The 14,189-nt window shown below is 25.4% G+C and overlaps 1 protein-coding gene across 1 annotated transcript; it reads right to left on the bottom strand.

The window, feature by feature from the left end:
- Window positions 1-13,535: 13,535 nt before the first annotated feature.
- Window positions 13,536-13,988, bottom strand: LOC136089667 (uncharacterized). The gene has a single exon (XM_065815719.1). The coding sequence runs from the start codon at window positions 13,986-13,988 to the stop codon at window positions 13,536-13,538; it is 453 nt and encodes a 150-aa protein (XP_065671791.1).
- Between the last annotated feature and the right edge of the window lie 201 nt (window positions 13,989-14,189).

Raw genomic sequence — 14,189 nt, 5'->3', positions numbered from 1 at the left:
ATTTAGATTCAAGTAATAAGAGATCATTCAAATAATTTTTTATATTTTGAAATTCTAGCGTTAAATGTTGAAGATGAACTTTCATTTATAGCAAATGTTTTGCTGTAAAGAATTTTGTTGCGATTATCGGTGCATAGAAGAAATTACGAGCAATTAAATATAAAATTCCTCAATATTTTTTGATAATAGACAAACAGCTTTAATTTGGGCACTCTATCAGGTGTTGATATTGAGTCAATTGAACAAAGAGTTTCTTTTATTATTTTCTATCAAGGTGGGCTTTTAAAAAAATTAAAACTACTTTTTAATGTTTCCAAATAATATTTATAGTTTTGGGCTACTTTTCAGTGCACTCCACATAAGTTTAAAGAATAGCTATTGCATAGGGAAAAAAAGCTAGAGGATGCTTCAGTTATTTTAGCGATCATGCCATCGTACTTTTTTATTTTTTTTTATTTTGCTTACATTAAAATGTTACAGTACAATTATATGCCGTATATATGGTGTTACAATCAAAGAAATTCCAATGTCAGCATTATTAAAATAAGAAAAAAATTAAAATAAAAAAGTAATTAAATTCAAGTTAAATAACAATTTTCAAAATATTAGAGGTATCCGACTATATTATCAAGTGAAAAAATACTTTTTTTTAGATTAAGCTTGAAAAGATAAAGGGATGTTGGTTGATCGAAATTCCGCAGGACAATATTAATCCATAAGTGGGACCCACGAGAAGCAATGCAAAATTGACTAAATTTTGTTTGACAAAACGGATTTGTTGTTAGGTTTGAGTTTGAAAATATTAATAAAAGCGGTAGGGGATAAATTATTTCTCCATAAATATACAAAACATAAAACTTTAAAAACATTGAGTTCAAATAAATTTAATAATCTCATTTTAGTAAAAATAGGTTTTGTATTTGGAAACCGATCAGCATAGTTAATAATGCGGATCGAAGGTTTTTGACGACGGTAAAGAAGTTTTAACTTACTTTTTACAGTAGTTGCACCAAGCAGCGTCAGCGTAATTTATGTAATTGTGGATAAAACACTAATTAAGTTGGCTTAAGCAATTTTTATTAAGGTAGTTACGAGCTTTATATAGAATCCCAATGTTTTTTGAAATTTTAGTAAATACATAATTAATGTGTTGATTCCAGGAGATGTTTTCATCGAGATAAACGCCTAAGAATTTTGTAACGAAATCATTTTTTATTTCAATTTTGTCTATATAAAGTTGCGGCAAGTTTGTTGGTAAAAATCGCTTTTTTGCATACAAATGTAAAGGAGTCCATTTAGTTTTACTTATATTTAAAGTTAGCTTATTACATTTAAACTAATTTGATAAATGTTTTAATTCTTTATTCATAGTGGTAAAGAGTTCATAAATAATAATGCTTGAGAGGAATAGATTGGTATCATTTGCGTACATGATACTTATAAGGTTAGAAGCTTTATTGAAATCATTTTTATATATCAAAAAAGAAGAGGTCCGAGGATTGAAGCTTAAGGAACACCACATACGGTATTAAGATAATTATTTTGATAACCGTCGTTACTAATTACAAATTGTTTTCTTTTTGTTAAGTAGCTTCTAAAGAACATTACCTTTAATTCCATAATATTTAAGTTTATGTAGTAAAATAGAATGATCTACTGTGTCGAAAGCTTTCGATTGGTCAATAAAGATACCTAACAAGTACTGTGATTTTTCAAAAAATTTTGAGATTTCATGCACAAACTTAATATTGCATGTTCTGTTGAGTTACCTTTTTTAAATCGGAATTGTTCGTTACATAGTAAGTTATTTTTGTTGAAATATTTGTAAATTCTGTTAGATATTATTCTTTCTAAAATTTTTGAAAATACCAAAAGAATAGAGATGGTACAATAGATGCTAATATTTGATCTGTCACCCTCATTAAAGATAGGAGTAACTTGAGCAACTTAAAATTGACCTGGGAATATTCCTTGATTAATAGAAGCTTTAAAAACTTTACAAAAAACTTGTTTTAATATACCGAGACAGTCTATAATTACATTTCCATTAATTTTATCTGCTCCTGTTGCTTTGTTTCTTTTCAAAGAATTCAAAGCTACATCAAATTCCTCAAAAGATAACTCTGAGGTTAATTCATCAAAACAAATGCAATTATCCATACAAGAAAAGAGAATAATAATAAGATGATTTTCTTGTACAAGAGGTACAAGGAAATCATCGAAGGAAGCCGTCGTATTTGGAATCTTATTTGAAAGGGAAGGACTTATTCCAATAAAAAATTTATTAAATTCATGGGATATGGCTCTTGGGTTATATTAACTTATATTATCCACTCTAATCATCTGCGGCAGAAAACCTAAGCATGATTTTTGTTTTCCAGTAATTTCTTTTATAATTTGCCATGCGCGTTTCATGTAGTTTTTACATTTATTAATTAGTTCTGAGTGTTAATTTCTTTTTTAGGCTTTTACGTATTTTTTCAAATAGATATTTGTAGTTTTTATATATTTTTTTCGCTAACAGGTGCTTTTGTTTTTACATATCTAATAAATAACTTCTGTTTAATTTTTGACGATTTTTTTAATCCCTTTGTATTCCAGGGACTTTTTGAGCTTTTGCTTGTTTTTATAACTTTTTTAACAATTGGAAAATTATCGTCGTAAGCAACAACGGTGTTTTATAGAATATTTCGTAGGTGTTATTTGCATTGTCATTAAAATTAATACGATTCCAATGGAGTATAGATAGCTGATTTTAAAATAGTTCAAGATTTTTTTGTTTGAAAATACGTTTTTTTACAACTATTGAGGTGTTAATATTTTTTCTAAATTTGAGTTTAAAACCAGGAGTAGAGAAAAATAATTGGATATATCAGTTTTTCTGATACCTTTTTGAATATTTTTAATAAAAATATCTGTTGTAATGATATTATTTGATAGGGTAGCCAAGCTTATTGTTACCCTAGTAGGGCGATTAAATAAGGGTAAAGATCCTGTTTCAAAAATTGTGTCATGAAAATTTTTAACTTTATGGTCGTCGTTATGAAGAAAGCAGTTCATAATAAAGTCCCCAATTATAAAACTTTTTTTTTTTTTTTTTGCGTCACTTGTTTTCATGATACTTTATAAAAAACATGCTTAGGTTTTCGCTCGCGCCGTCAGGTGGTCGATAACAACAGTTTAGAATAATATTTTTTCTTTTTTCAAGTATAAGTTTAGTTGTTAAAACTTCTTTATTGCCATCGGAGACGCTTAAATCATTTCTCATTTTATAAAAGATATTTTCATGAACATAAATTAGAAATCCTCTACCCCGTTTATTCGTTTTTCTTTCTTGTGAGATAATTTTAAAATGACGAATATTAAAATTATTGTCAAAAATGTTTAATGTAACCCATGTTTCAGTTAAACAAACGATATTAAAAAGATTTTTTGTTTCTACTATAAATCTAAAAGTTTTTCAAAGTTCCGATTTAAACTTCTGATATTGAGGTGGAAAACTCTAATTGGATTTGAACTTTTTTTATTTGCATTCTGAAAAAGAAAACCTTCAAATTCTTTAGTATAAAAATAAGCAAAATCCGTAAAGGTATCGTAAAAAAATTATTATCCTGATCTATGTTTTCATCAGAGGCAAAGCGGTTTCCTTCGAAAAAATTAAAAGTAATGGATTCAAAATCGTTCAATAAAGCCAAGGTTATTAAAATTAGGTTACGTAAGGTTTGTTTTTAATAATGCGTAATTCGATGATTTGTAACTCGGTTATTAAAAATATTGCTTTTAAAAGAAATAATTTTATTGTATCGAATCGAAACGTTCTCACCGTTTAAACGTGGTTCTTTCACTTCCGCAAACAATTTTCATCTGATTGCAACCATTTCGCAAGAAAAATCTTCATTTTCAAAAATATTTGTTCCTCTGAGACGAGTTGATTCTTTTAAAATTTTAGCTTTGTCTTTAAATTGTTGAAGTTTTAAGACTATTACCCTTAGACGTCCAACTTTTTTTGGACTGGTGCGATGTTCACGTTTAATTTTGATGCCCTTTAAATCCAGTTTTTATAAAAAATAATGAATGAACCTTTTCTTCGATTGCCTCCCAAGATTCGACTTCGTCTTCAGATATTTTATCAATTCTTAAATTACCTCTTCGCGATCTATCTTCAAGGTTACGGATTTTTTCGTTAAATAGTTCATTATAAATTTTTTTTTTCTCTACTTGTTTGTTACCGATTTTGTTAAATATATGTTTGTTGTTATTTTCAATCTTTTTATCAATATATTAATTAGACAAGTTTCCTGCATTTTCACATCCTTAACCCCTTCAAAATGATAAATCTAAATTATATTCTACAAACATTTGTTCTGTTTTGTTTGCAACATAACCAACATTATTTCCTTTCAAAGTCAAGCATTGCAAGAAATCTTTCTTATATATACCAAGTTCCTTCATTTTTAAAAACGTATGTTACTATGAAAACAATTGATCTTTGTATGAGGAGTCTGTTTTTTTATTATTATTATAAGTTAAGGTGTTCCAAAAAGACCAATAGGTTTTACAGAGCACCGTGGATGAGCATTTAATAAGAAAGTTCATTCTTACTGCGATTTAAAAACACAGTTTTTTATTGCAGTAAGAGTGACCAATGCTAAAAAAATTTATACTAAAAATATATATATATATATATATATATACATATATATATATATATATATATATATATATATATATATATATATATATATATATATATATATATATATACATATATATATATATATATATATATATATATATATATATATATATATATATATATATATATATATATATATATATATATATTAGTCCAGTATTATTAGCAAGTATTATTCTTAGAAAACATGCACATGCATATATTGACTATATTAGTCGATATATGCATGTGTATGTATTCTGAGAAACTTTGAAAAAAAAAGAAGTTTTAATAAATTGGTGTATAACTCTTTAGAATCTTAAGAGATAACAATTATTTCGAAACAAAAAAAGGAACGTAATATTAATGGTCAAACATTAAAAAATTTTTTAAAGAAAAAGTTTTATTTTTTCAAACGACAGAAGCTCAAAATTCTTTTCAAACGACTGTTCCTTTAACAGCGGTTACAAATATATACTTTTTACAAATGACGGTTACTCGTCATTAAATAATGCTACCGACAGTGACCAATGGATCACTGTCGGTAGCATTGTTAAATGTCATTTATATATCAGTTTACAGCTCATGTTTGACCAACTAACGAAAATTTATATTGAAATTTTGCATTAATTGCCAATCTTTCGCTATAATAAAAAAAAGTTGCGATTTTGTTGCGGAGAATGGGCTTTTTCTGAACAGTCGAATAAACTAGCATTTTTACATTTACACCAAACATATTTAATAAATATTTTTTTAAATATAAATGAATTTTATAATTAAAAAATTTTAGAATTCTTATACGTAACTTTTTTTGTTTTATTTTACATTGAATTAATAAAAAATCATTTTGATTAACATCAAAAAAGTTAATTTCGCTGGGTTTGAAATTAAGTTCCTTTAATTAAAAACAAGACTTGTTTTATTACTTAGAAAAAGTAAGTGTTTGTTTTACATTTTAAAGTAAATTGCGTTACGTACATTTTTTTTTTTAATAAGGTTAACGTTGTTAAAAGAATTTTACTTTGTCAAACAAACCCAAATTTTGTCTCACGACTAATATCGCGTTTTATATTTCATCCGAAATTCGCGTTCTCAAATGAGTGTAGACTATTGCAAAACTACTAAAATCTTGTTCAACTTTAACCTGAGAAAATGCAGCACCAAAAACAACTTAAAAAACCTTATGGAGTTCCTTCCAATCATCACATTTTAAATGCCAATATTCAAGAATATTAAGATTTTCAAATTAAAATTTTTTTACGTAAGGGCGACAAAACAGCAAGAATTAATCAAAAACCGACAATTTAATTATTTGTCATAAACTTATTTCTTGAATTTTTTGTTTAAGGCATGTAAAAAAGTATTTAATTTTTACCATTTGTTTTGAAATAAAAATTACAAATTTAGTCGATATTCCTAGAAAAATAACCGCTCTGACAAAATTATAACTTTTTTTCAAAATTTTTTTAAAATAGCCAGTAAAATGTTTAAAACAAACTTTGATATTAAGTATTTAACATTTGGAAGAAAAAACGTTTTGCTGCTAAAAATTGATTGGGAGACAGCAGCCTTCTGCTGCGGAAGAAAAGCGAAGGCAAGAAGATTTACGCCGTTTATCAACACTGGTTTAGAGCATTAGCCCTAGGTTTAATTATCTATCTATTTAAAAAAAACATTCTGTAAATACTACGCACCGCTCAGCAGATCTGTTAGATTTAGTAAAGTATAAGTTGTTTATAATATAAATATTTTATACATACTTATTATGAAACAAACAGAACCATGATCTTTCATTTTTCATAAATAGACTGACTTATAGGTAGAACATACAAAGTGCGTACATATATCGACTGACAAATAGGAAGAATATGCAAGGAGTTTACAGTGACTTGAAAATTGGAGGGACATGCAAAGATTGCGGCTAGGTTGTCTGAGGGTTTTGTTTTGGGCAGGCAATCTATCAACTTCTATACAATAGTTTTAGAAAAATAATATTTCTTACGAGAGATTTTTTCATGGGGGAAACACATAAATTTTAAACTGAATAAAAAAAAGAAAAACTTCAAATCATAGTACAAAAACATCAACATATAAAAACATTCAGTTGTCATTCCGTTTCGCTTTGCATACAAATTGTTTAAGGCTTCAGAGAAAGGGCGCTCACTTAGTGCAATGATAGTAGGTGTACATAAAACCATTGTTGAAATACAATGCATTATATGAAACATATGTTAAGTTTTAGGCCAAAAATTTAAAACATTTTGCTCATACACCAACAAATTTATATAGTCATATATATAAGTTATATATAATCATATATAATCTATATATATCATATGTTCTTTTTATAGTTTATTTATAACAAAACAAAAAATAAATACGATCAAAAAAATTATTGGTATTTTGATGCAACCATTTTCGAAAACTACTCATTGTAAATTTTGCATATCATTTCGTGGAAAAGTTCTTTTGAACAGAATTGTCTTAAATAACCTTTTATATGGAACTCTTTAAAAAAATATAGAATATCTTTAAAAACTTGAAGAAGTAGTTTTAAAATCTGACAATATAAAAATACACTTTAAAAACCTTTTGAAAATCTTTTTATTTATTGATTTTAAATGATCGGTTTGTATAATATGTATTTTAATTATTTACCATCTGCATGCCAATATTGCTGTTATATTATCGCCTATACTATCTTTAAGAATTTTTTTGTAAATTTTTTGTAATATTTCATAAATTATATATTAAAAATCTTCACTTGAAATTGTTTATATTATTATATTTTAACTTATGAGTTTTATGAAATATCAACAAAATGTTATAAAATGTAATAAAGAACAAGTATATATAAATATATAGATATATATATATATATATATATATATATATATATATATATATATATATATATATATGTATGTATATATATATATATGTGTATATATATATATATATATATATATATATATATATATATATATATATGTATGTATATATATATATATGTATATACATATATATATATATATATATACATATTTATATATATATATATATATATATATATATATATATATATATATATATATATATATATATATACATATCTATCTACCTAACTGTAAATGTATAGATAGGTAGATAGATAGTTTATGCATAATCCTTTATAATCATAAATATAAATTCACATAACAATCATATATTCAGATAATATATAATCATATATATGTAAATTATATATAGTCATATAAAGTCATGGATTTCTTTTTTGGATTCATAATTTTTATTGCCAAATGATAACTTAAAATTTTTTGATTCGATTGTCACCTTTTTAACTAGAACTATTTAACAAACTTTTTTTTGTCTTCACGCATTTTAAATGTTTTTTTCTCTTACCTTTTGAAGAATTGAAATCTTTTGTAATTTGGATCCAAAAAAGTGGTGCATAATAAAAACAAATTTTAGAGAGATTTTACTTTTTTTGTTGTTTAGTAATTACATAGTTGTTTTTTAAGGTTCTTAGAATAATTAAAGAACATGTTGCATAAGTATCAAACTAAAGTAAAACGCTTCTTTAATTAAAGCTTGCTAATGCATTTACCGTTTTTTCTAAGTTAACAATTTCATCTTTATCGAGCAAATATTTTCTCATATCTTTGTACGGTTGTTTCGAATTATAGATGTCTTTTATTGAAGAGTGAAGCAATTATTTTTGTCGGTAAAAGCTTGGAGTGCTAACAAGTTTGTACATCTTAAATCAATGAAGGATGTGATTTATTTCAACACCTTGTTGCATTTGACTTTCTTTTAATAAATTTTTAAGTTAAGAAGATCAATTAAAAGATGTAATAATTTTTGCGCACTTGGTTGTAGCTTTTGTAATGAAAAAAAATTGAGATGAACAACCATTTTTACCTTTAACAAAGTCTATGAAGTCCCAAAGATAAACTGATGAAATTGGTTTTGTCAGATATGACATGTGCAATTACTGATATGTAAATATAGTTTTGGCAGGTGTTCACCTATCGGTAATAATAGATAAAACTTTAATTGACAATGATTTTGACTTCAAAAGTTTAATTTATTCTCAATATAAATCAGTTAAAAGAGATCTTAACTTTTTTCGGCAAGGCAATTTGCACTTTGATTTTTAAAAAAAAAAACTTTTTTAAAGGCATTTCTTTCTATCAACAGAAATGAGCTATAATGAATAATAAAAGACCTCTAATACTCTTGTCGCTTTTTTTATTTATTTTTTGGCAAGCCACTCATAGTTCGTTTCTTTTTTGTCGTTATTATTTTGAGATCATGTTTAATATACTTTTTGATGTTTTACTTGAGTACTTTTTAGATCTGTAACTATTATATTGTTTGCATTCCCATTTTGATGTTTCCTCTTCAATTGAGTAATATTAGTATGAAGTTTTAGTAGCTACTTTAATGGACTGTGAATCTGTTTCAATTTTCTTTTGACCTGATAAAAAACTTAAACTGGTTTCGTTTTCACTATGATTCAAAGGGTTTTGTTCTTCCAAGGTTTATCTTCTTTCTAAAACTTCTTTATTTGAGATATAGGTGTATTCAATAGGAGAAAACAAACGACTTTTTGATAACTTAATTTGATAACAGTTTAGTAATTCAATTTCTTATAATAAGTTTATACTTATTGTTTAGAAGAACTCTTTATTTAGTACAAACCAATTGTTCGAGGTTTCAATAAAGACATTTTATAAAATTTGTTGTGTGTTCAAATTTAATGAACATAATCAAAATTATGACAATTAAATTGATTAAAGAAATTCATTAAAATTCATTTCAATTAAAGAAATTTCAAAGAATATTTTTGATCTGTGGCAATTTGGTAATAAAAAAACCTAATTTATACCCCAATTTTTTTTTTTTTTAATGAATTAAAAAACAATCGGTTTTTTAACAGATTTACTCAATCAAAACAGCTAATATTTTATACCGAATACATAATTAGTTAATGTTAACTAACTAGCTGATCTGACCCGTTAAAATAAGGGTTTTCGTAAGTCTATTTTTCCTTATATGTTTGTACTAGCTATTCGGACCAATAAAATACAGTTCTCTACTTAACCTTCTATTTCTAATCTTATCTATTCCACACCAAACATTTCTATACCTCTAATTTGTTTACATCAAAATTTTTACGTAAAATAATTTATTTCGAAAAATTGCTTGAAGAGCAAAAAATTAATATGCACACCTTTTCGCAAATAAGAGATTATTTTTCTTCTAAACCCATGTTATTGATAGCTCAATGGTTTAGTGCGCTGTCATTAATGTCTTTTGAGGGGATTAAAGACCTCCTCTAAAAAAGTTTCAATATATTTCAATCTTGTTGAATTTATAGCAATATTTGGAGCAAATTTTTTGTTATAGTATTTATCTATAATAAAGAAAGTAGTACTTATAGCAAAAATAGAATAGTATAGCAAAAAAGTTAACTAACTGTTAAAATAAAATTCAAAGGTTATGCCATTTTTATAAATTTATTATACACGATTATTCTATATACTGCCTGCAAACTCAGTAAATGCTTAAGACGCTTACACCTACAAACATTTATACGCAACGCTATACAAATGACAGAACTAAGATGATCTTAGACCATTAAAACATGTAGACTATGAAACTCAAAGAGAATTTCTATAAATTAGGCAATGCTAAATTTATTATAAAAAAAAGAAGAAGGAGATCATAGGCTATTTTTGGTGGCAATTTTCATTAAACTTAATGAGCTATTTTGATTTTGTATTTGACTTATGACTCTGCGCGGGAAAATTCTGATCTTTTTTGTTGTTCGTTTGCAAAATTTAGCTTTAGGTATGTTATGTACAATCCTTAATCTAAAAGTGAAGCCAAATAATAATCGAGTATACTATTTTGATGGTTATCTTAATTCTGACGTTGTTACGCACTCGGTTTAGAATGTTTAAAGGGGGCATGTAAAATAGCTGTAAAACTCTAAATTTCCTTATTATATCAATATTAAATATTATAACTTTTAATTATTTAAAAAAAATAATAAATTCGATTAAATGGCTTACTATTATTATTAAATTAAAATTTATGTTCTTAATAAAAAAAATACTTTTAAAACCCCCTGATTGTTTTGAAAAAAGTTATGGTCGCCGCGTGGCAAGTTCAAATCATCAACTTGCTTTTTTTGTTAAATTTTTGATATTTAAAATGCTATAACAAAACAACGTTATAGTTTTATAGATTTTACATAAAAACATGTTGTTTGTTCTCATTTTCTTTGCACGAACTCAACTTATTTGTAAAAAATGTAAAGGAAAAACTAAACTAACACCATCTCAATCGTGACACATACGCAACAAATTTCCTCCCAATTTTCGATGTTTTTAGAATTTTTAATTTTTTTAAAAAGCTTTCCATTTGTTAAAGTTTATAATATAGTTAAATATGTTTGTTTAAAATCTCTATAAAACTCAAGTATATTGCATCTTAAAAAATCTTTAAAAATTAAAAAAATATTGTTGCCGGTGGTAGGACACGAACCGTGGCTTAGTTATACAGAAGATCTTTGCGCTCTTCACTCGGCCACGCTGGCTCATTGACTTACGAAATTTTAAAGGTAAACATTAATTTTTGTTAACAGAAATAAATGCTATAGATAAAAAGTTAACGAATCAATCAAATGAATTGTAATGCCAGATCAAACCGCAGTTAGAAAACATCGTATTAAAATCACAATTAGAACAGCAATTGAAAAAACTTATAAATTTAATTAAATAAATTAAGATAACATAAAAATTTAATAAAAATTATATGAAAAACTAAATAAAATTAAATAAAATTAAATAAAATTAAATAAAGTTAAATAAAATTAAATAAAGTTAAATAAAATTAAATAAAAATTAAATAAAATTAAATAAAACTAAATACAATTAAATAAAATTAAATAAAAGAAAATAAAATTAAATAAAAGTAAATAAAATGATAAAGTTATAATAATATTTATATATGGATATTTATATTGAAATAAAGTTATAATAATATTTATAATAAAACTATATTATTATTATTGTTTTATTATTCTATTTTATTTTGCCGTTTAACAAATTTGACAGTTTCCATAAATTTACAATTAAGTTAATGGCCGGAGCAAGAAGAAGGCATAATTTGCCTTATCGCCAAGCACCGTGTTACGATTTATAATTTTTACAAAGTTGCTTTAAGAATATATAACATAAAAGAAAAATTAAATGATTGTTTACAAAAGATATATAATAAATAAAGTAAAATATCGTTTAATACATAATATCATAATTAGATTGAGTAAAAGTAAGAGTTAATATATAAAGCTTTATATATATTGTAAGTAAAATATATAAAAGATAAATTAAAATATCATAACTAGATTAGGTAAAAGTAAAAGTGAATATATAATAACTTATAAATACGCACAAAAAATAAAATAAAAAGCGAGAAAATGTGATTTTTGATAATGATTATTGTCAAAAAATTTTAACCTTTTTTTTTTTTTTTTTTTCTTTCGAATAATTACGAAAATACGAATAATTAACTTGTTTTTCAGCTTTTAAATTATATATCTGATCTATTTTTAAAAGAAAGACATAATAATATAAGTCAAAATCTGCGTTTAAAAAAAACTGTTTTGAATCAGTTTTAAACTGATGAAGAGATTTTTTTTTTCCGGAAACAATGTTTGGAAATCTTTTCCACAAAAGTGGTCTGCGATTCTGAATTGAATAAGAAACTTGTTTAGAATAAGATTTTGGTATAACAAAGTTGTTAGCGGAAAATCTTGTAGCATATTTATGGTGTATTACTTTAAAATAAGTTTCAAATATTTTGGGGGACAGTCCATATTTTGTTTTATACATGATCAGTAGAAAAAGATGGATATTAAGTTTGAAAATATTCAGGGCACCAATTACACGTAAAAGAGATTCACAAGGAACCGCTCTACCAGATCCAAATATGATTCTAACAGCATGTTTTTGCTTGCTATAAAGTTTTTTAGCTTAGTGTAATTAGTACTTGCCCACATGATGTTGCCGTAAGTTAAGTAACTATGAATAAAGGAAAAATATTAACTTTTTAGGGACTTAAAATTTAAAAGTGGCTTAACTGTATACATCATGCCAATGCTTTTTGAAATTTTTTTTTCTATAGAATTTATATGCACTTTCCAAGATAGCTTTTCATCAAAGTTCACACCTAAAAAACTTACAGATATTTGCCTTTTGATATAAGTTTTATTCATCAAAAGATTGGGAAGAATAAATGGTATTTCCTTTGTTTTGCTTGGTTTGTGGAAAAGAGAAAATTTAGTTTTTTGAACATTCAAAGACAATTTGTTGCATATAAACCATTCATTTACTTTTTTTAATTCTTCATTTACTACTGTAAAAAGTGTTTTAATGTTTTTGTGAGAATAAAAAAGATTTAAGTCATCTGCGAATAAAATAAAATTTAATAGATTTGATGTTGAAGACAAATCATTTATGTATAGTAAAAAAAGTAAGGGTCCAAGTATAGAACCCTGTGGGACTCCGCAATTTACAGTTTTTTATGTCGTTTCTAAATTTTCAAATTGTACATATTGTTTTCTGTTTGAAAGGTAACTTTCAAACCAGAGTAAGTTTGTCTCCTTTATTCCGTAATATTCCAGTTTTTTTATTAGAATGGAGTGATTCACCGTATCAAAAGCTTTCGACAGATCAATGAAAACTCCTAACGTATAATAGTCTTCTTTAAAAGCATTAGATAAGTGATTAACTAACTCTACTATTGCATGATCTGTTGAGTGCTGCTTTTTGAAACCAAATTGCTTACTTTATAACATGTTGTTTTCAGTTAAATGATTATACAGCCTATTGTACACTATACGTTCAAGCAATATCGAGAAACAAGATAAAACAGATATAGGCCTGTAATTAGAGGGTTCTGACTCATCTCCAGACTTAAATACTGGAGTTACTCCAGCAATTTTTAATTTATCCGGAACTTTACTTGATTTAAGTGACTGATTGAATATATGAAACAAAGATGGTTCAGTTATATCATAGACTAATTTTAATATATTAACGCTAACTTTATCCGATCCTGCACTTTTGTTACTTTTTAAGCTTAGTAATGCAGTCCGCAACTCGCGTATATCAGGCTTTGACTGATTCATTTTTTTATTAGAGTTTGTCAGATAAGAATCAAATGTTGAAGAAGTTAAAGGAATACTTTGCGCTAAATTAGAAGTAAAATTTATGAAGAAACAGTTTAGTTCTTCAGCCATGAGTGCTTTATCGTATATTGTTTCACCGTCAATTAAAAGTTTTTTTGGCAGAACATTATTTTTATATTTGTTTTGTCAAATTATTTTTTTAATAGCATTCCAAGTTTGTTTAGTATTTCCATTTGCATTTTCTAGTAATTTTGAATAATATACTTTTTTAGAGTATTTTTTGATTTTTTCAAATATATTTTTATAGTTTTT

The sequence above is a fragment of the Hydra vulgaris genome, chromosome 13 (assembly GCF_038396675.1).
Source record: "Hydra vulgaris chromosome 13, alternate assembly HydraT2T_AEP".
Lineage (NCBI taxonomy): Eukaryota > Metazoa > Cnidaria > Hydrozoa > Anthoathecata > Hydridae > Hydra > Hydra vulgaris.
This window is presented reverse-complemented; position numbering and strand designations above follow the sequence as displayed.

Bases quoted from the DNA above. Each gene is read 5' to 3' on its own strand.
- LOC136089667 (XM_065815719.1), bottom strand. From the start codon at position 13,988: ATGGCTGAAGAACTAAACTGTTTCTTCATAAATTTTACTTCTAATTTA.